This window comes from Rhincodon typus, chromosome 9, assembly GCF_021869965.1.
Source record: "Rhincodon typus isolate 14 chromosome 9, sRhiTyp1.1, whole genome shotgun sequence".
In the NCBI taxonomy this organism is placed as follows: domain Eukaryota; kingdom Metazoa; phylum Chordata; class Chondrichthyes; order Orectolobiformes; family Rhincodontidae; genus Rhincodon; species Rhincodon typus.
Window position 1 is genome coordinate 74,304,916 of NC_063340.1, and position 11,289 is coordinate 74,316,204.

The following is an 11,289-nucleotide window of genomic DNA, read 5'->3' on the forward strand; positions in this document are numbered from 1 at the left end:
GGACCAATACATGTGTGTATAATCACCAAAGTGACCTCAATGTATCTGCATTCAGTGCAGTTACTGAATGTAACAGAGGATGAAGTTCACAGTAACAACAGAACATGATGCTGCTAGATTATACATGCACAGCAAAGCAAAGAGCTATGGTGGTGCTTCATAAACTATTTTGCAATGTGACTTCTTTTTATCTCACTACCACTTTCTCAAGGGCAATTAGGGATGGATACCAAATGCTGCTTTTCGTAGCAATACCCACATCCACTGCCTAAAACGATTATCACATCTGCCTGTACAAAGGTTATTCCACTTTAAACAGATGAAATGCTTTGAAACATTTAACTGTCATGCTGAAACGCCACTGTAATCTTTCATTTAAATTAACGGTAAATTTTGTAAAATTGGCAGTAAGAACCACAGAAAAAAAACAGCAGATTTGGCAAAAAAAGACCTTAAGCATATTAATACGACAGGCCAGACACAGAAATTTTTGTCCATTGATATCCAGTATTATTTCACCGCATATATGAACACAGCAAGTATATTAAGCAAATCGTTAGATAATATACCTGTGTCCGGGTGCAGAAGGCTCGATGGGCTGAATGGCTTGCTCTTGCTTCTAATTCTATGGTTTTCTCCTCTGATAATGGTATGTATCAGTTTCGGGAGGAAACATCGGAGCAAAGGAGAAACTTTATACTTTGTATCAATCTCTTGGAGAGTTGTAATGAGGCCAGGAATGTTACAGAGGTGATTAAAGGTCCTGCAAAATAAAGAAAGTAATGAACAGATGCTGGAGTAGGAATCCTAAAATTATGAACCTTGTAGTGTTTCCTCTCCTGATCAGTCATAGGAGATAAAAGACATACATCAATTCAGCGATAGGAAACAAGAAAAAAAAGTTTCTGGAAATGTGAGAATAAAAGGGAAATTATAAAGCAGTTGAGTGACCACATGGAAGAAAAAATTATGATGTGAGACCATTACTTATGGTGGTAGCTGCTTAAATAACTACTGGCAAGTTTTTTTTTAAAATACAATGAACATAATGTACATTAGGAATAAAAACAAGTTTAGTGTTTTTATTAAGCACCCAGAGAACATCATCTCTGTATCCTGCTTCTTCAGCCCTGTCAGAATTGTATACATTTCGACAAGATTCTGTCTCATTCTTTTAAACTCCAGGGAATACAGGCCCAGTCAACACAAACTCTCCTGATATGAGAAATTTTCTGGAATTAGTGTGGTGAACTTCACTGCACTTCCTCTATGGCAAGTATACCTTTTCTTAGGTAAGCAGATCAAAACTTCACAAAATACTTTAGCTGTACAGTCCTGTACAGCTGCGTAAGATTTCCTTGCTTCTGTGTGTACTCTTGCAATGAGGACAAACATACCATTTACCTTCCTAACTGTTTGCTGCACTTGCATACTTACTTTCAGTGACTAATGTCCAAGGACACTCAAGTGTCTTTGTACATCAACCTTTCGGAATCTATCACCATTTAAATAATACTCTGCCATTCAGCCTCTTTATGTCCTCCTCACCACTCACACTCCTAGTTTTGTGTTATCAGATAACTTGGAAACTCCTGATTCCCTCAACCAAACTATTGATACATATTGTGAAAAATTGGAGACCATGCAGTGATCCCTGCTATATCCTACTTGCCTTCCACTCCAAAAATGACACATTTAGTCAGACTCTCTGTTTCCTGTCTGCTAACCACTTCTCAGTCCATGCCAGTATATTACCACCAATCCCAGGTGCTTTCAATTCGCAAAATAACCTTTGTAGGAATTTATCAAAAACTTTCTAAAAATCCAATTACACCACACCCACTGGTTCTCCCCCATTTATTCTCCTGGTTACATCCTAAGAAAATCTCCAGTAGGTTTGTCAAACACAATTTCTATGTCAACTTTGTGTAATACCATTTGTATTTCTTAAGTGTTTTATTATCACATCCCTTATATAGGAACACCACCATGTGCAAGTTCTCTTCCAAGCCACATACCATTCTGATTGTATATCATACTGGTATTCCTTCATTGCCATGGTGTCAAAATCCTGGAACTCCTTTTCCCAACACCAGTGTTGGTGTGTCCACATCATATGGACTGCAGGATCACAAGAAGGCAGCACACTTTCTTCTCAAGGGCAGTTAGGAATGGACAACAAAAATAACCAGCGATGTCCATCTCCCATGAAAGAATACATTTAAAATACCTCTGCCTTATGCTTTTCAATACATAAAGCTAATTAAATAAACATACCTCCGTAAAATACCAGTATGGTACAATCTCAAAATGCTGTGCTTGGGCATTTATGACTAATCACAGTATGTAGATCCATGAAGCACATTTCTCTCTGTGTGTTCACATTTGCAAGGCTATAATGGACTGTGAGAATTTGGCTCCTTTTTCATAAAAAATGTTGGGAATTGATTTCACATTCTCTGCTTAGACTAGTAATGTAAGTACGATACCAATGTAACTTCTACTTTCATAATGGCTCTGGCAGGTTAGTTTAACTATACAACTTGTCAGAGCTTGTTTCGAGTGGATAAATTTGCTTAGCACAAATGTGAAGAGAATAAAACTTGTTTGAAAGTGAGGTTGGGCTTTAAATGCCAACCTGCAGAAATTAAATTATTCCTCAAAATTGATGTAGCACCTCAAAAACTGAATCACTACAAAAGTTTCTATCATCATTCTTCTTTGCATTATTAGCTCTGAACTGACAAAGCAGTATGCCTTCTACTACACGTCCAAGTACAGATTACACTTCTAAAATTGTTAAAGAACATCTGCAGTTGCATGTGAACATGTTTCAGAGAGTAACCACCACTCTAACCAATGCAAAAATATGATCTATCAAGCCAAGTTCCACTCTGGGATCTGACTCAGAATGATAGAATCCCTACTGTGCAATTCAGCCCATCGAGTCAGCACTGACCTTCCGAAGAGTATCCCACCCAGACCCAGCACCCCACCCCCATGCTGTCTCCGTAATCTCGCATTAACCGTGGCTAATCCACCTAACCTGCACATCCCTTGACACTATGGGGCAACTTAGCATGCCACCTAACCTGCATGCCTTTGGACTGTGTGAAACCATGCAGATTCATTCAAACTCCACACAGACAGTCACCCAAGGTTGGAATAGAACTTGGGTCCTTGGTGCTACGAGGCAGCAGTGCTAACCACTGAGCCACTGTGCCACCTGTCCAGTATTACCATCAACTGACAGCATGTTTGTTATACTGGATAACGGAGATGCCACTGTTCAATTAAAAAAAGTGACTTATTATGTGCTGGCTAGAACTGGCTGACAGTTAACTGCCAAACTTTGTTTAAATTTCGAATGAGGCAGATTGACTTTGACTGGTCAAGGTATGTCCCTGAGAAGTGAGCCAGAGAATGGGTGCTCCTACGTTGTTGAATTGAAACAGGTGCAGTGAGCCTTCATGCTTGTCCTGTTGAAAAGACAGGGTCCTATGTATTAAAATGCATAACTCCCACTACATGCAAATCTGCCACAATGCGAACCTAAATGACAATCCTAATTTGTCAGCTTAATTCTTCACACTGTCAAATTTTTTTAAGCAAATGTCAAAATACATTTTTAGTATTATTTAAGTTTGAATTGGTGAAAAATCGATTTTTCTTTGTGTCAGTAATTAATGATTAACTTGTAAGTATTTCTACAGCAATGGTGATTTCTTTTAAAACAGATGTGAGAACTAACTTTCAGAACTAATGGCTGTGTGTGCAAATTAGCAGGGATTATGACCAAGCAAGGTAAACAAATGTGCATCAAGGTCTGTTCCAAATTTCTGGACCTTTTGTTAAGCTTACAGGAGACGCCCGTAACTGAGCAGGGAGCCCTTTCAGTTTTAGTCAGTACTGAATAAGTCTTCGGAGAAAGGTGGATGTATAAAACTGTGCTCCTGAGAAAGCGAGAAGATAGTTGGATTTATTACTCTCAGGTAAAGAATTAGTTCCAGACCCTCCATTCAAACACCATAAATGCTGATTTCCCTTTACTTGGTATATTTTTGTCAATTCTTCAGACAAAAAGCTTTAAAAAAAATGTCCTTTTTCAGGAATACCCAAGTTCTACACTACCAAATGACTATAAGAGAAAATAATGCACTTACTTTTCACTAATACTTTCTCTCTTTTGGTGCTGTAGTAAAACTATCAAGCAACTCAAACCTTCTCGAACAAGTGATGGTGTTTTCACAAGTGATTTGGTGATCTGCTGGGCCAGAGTCTTTATCAGAGAAGGTTCCATGACAACTTTTGCAGCAAGCTGAGAGATTATCATATAGGTAGCAGCTCGATAATCTGCAAACGAAGACTTCAGTCCCTAAAATTTGAAGAAAAATGTGTTATACAATAATTTCCACAAAATAGATGACAAGCACAGTATAACACAAATAAATAGTGTCATTCAAAAATTATTAGCGAGGGTAACCAACAAGGAGCATGCAAATCAGAGATCACTGCAGCAAATGACATTGATACATATGCTTGATATCAATAACTGAAGCTAAGAAGTCAGGGTATATACTGGGTAATGGGTAATGAGGAGCAATGGTGAACCCATGCTCCCCCCCCACCAATCCCTTAGCGTATTTTGCACTTTTCTACAAAATGAATGGTGCAGATGTCACCAGCAAAAAAAATTAGGATATTCATTGTAAAATAAAAACAGAAAGTGCTGTAAAAGCTCAGCAAGTCTGGAGACAGAAACAGAGTTAATGATTTGAATCGAATAGGGTTCTTCCACAGAACTGAATTGCAGCTCAGTATTTCCAGAACTTTGTTCTGATTTCATATTTCTACCACCTGCAGTAGATTGCTTTTATTTCAAGATATTTATTATTAGTTGAAAGTAAATAAGATCCATATGATTTAGCTTCACACATGCTCAATTTATTACCTTCTGGATATATGGAAGCAGTTTGGCCACTATGGTGTCTGTTATTTTCTCCACAGCATTTAATGCTAGCACAATGGTGGATGCATAAAAAGAAAAAAGAACCCTTAGTTGTGCTGGATTGCCAGGATAATCTGCAAATGCCTAGGGAAAAAATAGAAATTGATAATGAGAATTATTTCATAATCAAAATTCCTAAATTTAGGTGTTGTTAGTATTCCTTTATGAGCCTATTCAGTAAATTTCTAATTTATTCAACTGTGGAGAACATCAAATGCGAGACCGATTTTGGGCTGACTGACACAAATGTACATAGAATTTCCTATTTTACTCTCAGACTGACATCAGGATGGACAACTTTGGTTGCTTTCATCATGCCTTAGTCTTGAAATAGTAAAGGCACAATTGCTGGTTTCTATCACAAAATGAGCACAAGATAGGCATTAAGCCTTGGAGCTTGCTGGCCTGCACCAGTTGGTACCATAATTTGCAGTTTCTTTAAGGAACTTTTGTACCACTACTACAATTATAATTGTACACTTTCTGAACAAGTCACGTTTTCTAATTGTGTGTGTGAAAATATTCAGGGCAAAAATTCAAATTAGACTACAAGTGAAGTTAAAACTTTTAAACTTGAGGTTGAATGTACAAACCTTGGTAGCCTTGGTTATCAGACTACAGATGAAATCCATAAAGTTCAGATCTTTGTAACAATGTGTAATTAATGTACTTCTTGCCAATGGGACGCCATGTTTCTGGACAGACAATGGAAAAATACAATTTATTTGAATCATGGTTTGCAATATCTACAGCTACATCAACCAAGTAGAGAATGGCTGATTCAGGTCATAGCAGAATGCATATCTTGGTGGAATTGATTACTTTTTCTCATTCAGAAACCATCTTGTATCTCAGCTACACCAGACGCGCTACAAAAGACATCATGTCCCACAAAGTCACATAAGATTAATCAAATCTTTCATTTCTCTCTCTGCCTCAATTTCACCTACATCATCTAACAGATGCACACTTTCCGGTACTTCGGTGAAGACTGAGTGATCTCAGTGTAGTTACAGCTAGCAGCTGTCAATATGGTCGCATGGTTGGGGGGCTTTCCTATAACCATTTGTCAGGTCATCAATAATAATAACATGTATAACAAATACCTCCATAATCCATGAGGTGCACTGATAAAATATTTTACACTGGAAATATACCCAAAAAGTGAAAAGACAGTCATTTGCCATCAGCCATGCTCTTGGAGAATTTCAGAGTGACATTCATTACACAATATAGTTACTGTGGATGCATGTTCCATGTGCAGTGACATCACCATCAGTGAATGTGCTGCTGACTAGATGTTCATAGAACTATAGAATCCCTACAGTGTGGAAATAGGCCCTTCGGCCCAACAAGTCCACACCGAACCTCAGAGCATCCCACCCAGATATAACCCACCTAATCTACACATTCCTGAACACTACGGGTAATTTAGCATGGCCAATCCACCTAGCCTGCACATCTTCGGACTGTGGGAGGAAACCGGAGCACCCGGAGGAAATCCATGCAGACACGGGGAGAATGTGCAAACTCCACACAGACAGTCGCCCGAGGGTGGAATCAAACCCGGGTCCCTGGTGCTGTGAGGCAGCAGTGCTAAACACTGTGCCATCTCTGGGGAAGCAAGGTGCAGGTTAGGACCCCAGCTGGAGGGTGAATTGTATTCAAAGGAATCTCAGCAGTAGAATTTACAAACCAGATTGGGGAAACAGTCAGTCAATTTAAAAGCAATTTTGACAGGCAAGAAAATTACAGACTGTTCCAAATGCATTCAACAATTTTCACCAAATAGCCATCTAAGTTAAATACTGTTATCGCTGAATTTTTTAGTTTAAAAGTGCTGAAATAAAACCTGAGGAACATCAATTATTCCCATCCATTGAATGTCACAAATATGATAACTGCAGAATAAAAACCTCAGATCTGCAGGCTTTAATTACATTGTTTGAACATTTTATTTTACCTGTATGGGCATAAGCCAATGCCAGCGATGAGTTGGGCAACTGATGTTAAGAAGCTGAATGGCTCTGACAAACACTTTGGTCTCATGATAGGGAAGAATGCAGCCAATCAAACTGTCCTGATTATACAGATGAATGTGGAACCTAGCGAAACAAGTACATACAAGTTAAAACCATTGAGGAAAGGTCACCGGACCCGAAACGTTAACTCTGATTTTTCCCTTCACTGATGCTGCCAGACCTGCTGAGCTTTTCCAGCAGCTTTGTTTTTGTTCTTGTTTTTAAGATCACATTGCTGTAATTATTACGTAATGGAAATAACTGTTACTCTGCTTCAAAAACAAGGAGTGTTACGATCACAAATACGATCATGCAGCAAATTTTTTTAATATGTTTTAATTAATTAATTTGCTGATTCCTTGCTCATATTGGTTACTGCAAAATAAAAAAAATTGCAATTGCCTAAGTTTCATAAGATGATACAGGTTGAATGCAGGTCACTTTGACTAAGAACAAAGACTTTCAAATATAGGTTCAAATATGCTTGTCTAAGAAAAAGGGAATCAATTATTTTCTAAATTCCAAATTACTGGTTTCATCGCGTTACCTTTGAATAAGCCACTCGAGGCATTTCTGGGCTGGCTTTAGCATGAAGTATGGTGATAAGCGTGTTAAAAAAATCAAAATATTCTCATTGAGCTTGGCATTCACTTCTTTAGTCTGAACACTACGTTCTAGACCTTTGGCAGCTTGGCTGAAGAGTGTCGACTGAAATTCTTCAAAAGCCGGATCAATTCCAATAAGTTCCTCTAGCCCTGTACATCCTACGTGATTAGAGAAATGAGTGTTAGAACAACAACGAAGTAATGTAAAGAAAGGTATTATTCCACAAGACCTTCCTATTTAAAGAAAAATCTATTACTAATTTTAATCAAAGCTCAGAACATGAGTCACACACCTTCATGAAAGGATTTGATCTTAATGCATTATAAATTCTAAAAGACTATTTTGAAGGTCCAGTATATATTACCTTTATACTGCAAACATGATTAAAGAAAATTAATTGTTTTGCATTGTGTAAAATCTACATGCATGCACATTCTCTTAATAAGTCTCCTCCTAAACCAATCCAGCAGAATGGCAATTGTTTAATTAATAGAGGAAGTTTGTACATCTTCAGGAAAGATGATGTGCAAGAATGGATTGGAAAAGAAGTATAAAAAATCATTACACCTTTGATACCATTTTTATATTTAACCAGAAAAAAACTTTGTACCAAATTAAAAAAAAGCCAAATATCTTAAATTGTAGCAAAGAATAACTGCTGAGTAAAATCAGAATTTTTGTATTATTTATGACAAAAAAAGGAAATGGATATTCTACAGATATTAAAAAGTTGTGGCTTCTGCTACACAAGCTGGTGAAAGGTGAAACATAAAATATTACAACAAAACATCAACTATTAGAGTTCCTAGACCTGTGAAATTCAGACAGCACTACTAATCTAAATAGTTATCAAGGAACCAAAGGAACTAGTGGAGTTGGAGAATGGAGCAAACAGCATAAAGGCTGGTGAGCGTGAAAGGATCAAAATGACATGTGACTCGATAGAAAAAACAAATTTCCATGGGGGCCAGCTGGAAAAAGTAATAGTGAAGGGAGAGGTTAAAAGGGTGGAATGAAAATAGAATCAACAGAAGAATAAGAGCAGATTCGTGGAAACACCACTAATTGCAGGCTCAGTTTAAGCCACACACTATCCTGACTTGCAACTATATTGCTGCTCTTTCACTGTCAACAGATCAAAACCCTGGAACTTCCTTCTTAACAACACTATGGGGGTACTTGCTGCTACCACCACTACATCACAGGGTAACACAGTGGCATTATCTCTAGACTATTCACCTAGAAACTCGGCAAATGTTCTGGGGACCTAGGCTCAAATCCTGCCATGGCAATAACGAATTTGAAATTAAGAGTCCAATGATGACCACAAAACCATTGTCGATTGTTGAAAATAAACATTTAATTCACTACTATCCTTTAGTGAAGGAAATCAGTCATTCTTACCTGACCTGGCCGACATGTGACTCCAGATCCACAGCAATGTGGTTGTCTCTTAACTGCCCTCTGGGCAATTATGGATGGGCAATAAATACTGGCCTAGCCAGAGATGCCTACATCCCATGAGTGAATTAAAAAAACAAACACCCCTACCCCAAAAAAAAACTGCATGAGTTCAAGAAACTGGCTTGCTGCCACCTTCTCAAGGGCAATAGGAAAAGGCAATAAATGATAGCCCAGTCACCAATGTACAGATCATGAGATGTGTTTAAAAATCAAATTGGAACCTGTGACTGGATTATGTGTGCGGCATATTAGGAACAGAAAGGACAAATAGAAATGGTGTCACAGCGGTTTTACTTAAACTTCAGCAAAATAGGGGTTCCCAAAATGGCTGGTTACTTTCTGAAAACTGTGGTGGTTACTGAACAAAGGACATACTTGCCACAAAGGGAGTGCAACAAAGATTCAGCAGTCTGATCTCTGGGATGGCAGATTGTTGCTTGGGGAGTGATTCAGTAGACCGGGTCTATATTCTCTAGAGCTTAGAAGAATGTGAGGTCACCTCATACAAGTTCTTACAGGGTTTGACAGGGTAGATGCAGGAAGGGTTATTTCCCCTGGCTGGTTATCTGGAACCATGGGACCCTGTCTCAGGATAAGAGGCAGCAGTAACTAATATATCGATGACCCCATTAGAGTAATTCACATCTAGTTTTGGATGGTGCTCTCAGTGCACTGCTAGAACCTCCAGTGAGTATTGGCCACAGCAACAAGCAACAGTAAAGACTAGTACAAAATATATGATTTTAGAAATGACAAGGTTCAAAAGGAACGAAGAATAAATTTTAAGTGATTATCTGCGAGGGATCTTAGTTCAAAAAACTGGAATGTTTGCAAATGAAGATGTTAAGTGTACATGTGAATACTTCAAGAAAGTTAAACTCCAACATTTGATTAACTGAGGCAGCCAAAATGCCGTCAGTGGTGGTACAGTAATCTGGTAGATCTATGCCAAGTATAGCAGTGTAAAGACTTGTGTAGTAACAACTCCCAAAGAAAACATGCCGATGGGAGCACAGGATGGATGAGTCACTTACCTATGGCAAAGAAAGTGTCTCTGTCAACAGTAGCAGCTTCCTTACAATCAAACAACAATGATGCTGTCACTGTGCGAGACAGAAGACTTGGATCATTCTGTGGTAGAGCCAAACGTTTCAGCTGAAAGGCTAAAGAGGTCATTTTGCTTTCCTGAGGGTGAAAGAAAAAAAATGAAATAAAAAAACTAATGATGAATGCACGGCAATGTTCAAGGTCAGACTCTTCACTATGGAAATTTAACTTTTAGTAAAACATAAAGACTGCAAGGAAACTCGCTGAATAGTTACATTTCAAATAACCTTTTCTTCATTACAAATTGCACCACATGGTGTAAGGTAATAGCTCTCCTTTGAAATGCTTTTGTCATATTTAACTAGTTTTTCAGGAGAACATTTTCCCAGAGCATTTTCATAGATAGCCAAGCAGTGATTAAGCACTGACAAGGTAATGGGAGAAATTAATAAACTATCTCGAAGAAAACTAAATTTATATTACTCAATTCTACAGGCCAAGCTACACTTCTTTTTGTAAACATTTACAATTATTGGGGAAACACATAAATAAATTAGAAATAGTTTAACACCTACTTTATTTCAATAAAAGCAAATTGTTGAAAACAGATCTCTCAGCATTTGAAAGCAAACACCAGTCACTAGGTAATAACATTTTATGTATACGATACAAAGACAATGCTGGTCTTTCTTTTGATAGAAAGTATTTTAACCTTTTTTTAAAAAATGTTTGATGCATTACAGCACTTTTGGAGAATGAGGCCAGGTCTTGGACCTTTGCCAGAGACACAGAGATTCCATTTGTCCAAAGCTAGTGAATAAATATGGACAAAAGCAGTTTAAACCCACTCTCATTTTGCACCAGTCTTCACGGTGCAAGACACGAGTAACATCCCAAAAGTTCAAGAGACTCTGGGTCAGAGGTGAGTAAGATGGCCATCACCGAGGAGAAGGTGCTAGAAAAACTGAAAGCTCTGAAGGTGGATAAATCACCTGGACCAGATGGACTACACCCAGAGCTCTGAAGGAGATAGCTGAAAAAATAGTGGAGGCGTTAGTGGCGATCTTTCAGGAATCACTGGAGTCAGGGAGAGTCCCAAAGGACTGGAAAATCACTAACGTAACCCCCTGTTTAAGAAGAGAG

The 11,289-nt window shown here is 38.2% G+C and overlaps 1 protein-coding gene across 2 annotated transcripts in view; it reads right to left on the bottom strand.

Annotated features, from left to right (window-relative positions):
• The window catches only part of heatr1 (HEAT repeat containing 1), a 77,470-nt gene extending 67,191 nt beyond the window's left edge, over positions 1–10,279 (bottom strand). For both annotated transcript variants that reach the window (XM_048601047.1, XM_048601046.1), the window contains exons 1-7: positions 10,134–10,279; positions 7,577–7,793; positions 6,972–7,113; positions 5,602–5,703; positions 4,952–5,092; positions 4,164–4,375; positions 570–763 (exon numbers count right to left, since the gene is read on the bottom strand). In XM_048601047.1, the coding sequence (XP_048457004.1) occupies positions 570–763; positions 4,164–4,375; positions 4,952–5,092; positions 5,602–5,703; positions 6,972–7,113; positions 7,577–7,793; positions 10,134–10,275 (1,150 nt within the window). In that variant the 5' untranslated portion in view covers positions 10,276–10,279. The remainder of the gene's footprint in view (positions 1–569; positions 764–4,163; positions 4,376–4,951; positions 5,093–5,601; positions 5,704–6,971; positions 7,114–7,576; positions 7,794–10,133) is intronic.
• Positions 10,280–11,289: the final 1,010 nt, after the last annotated feature.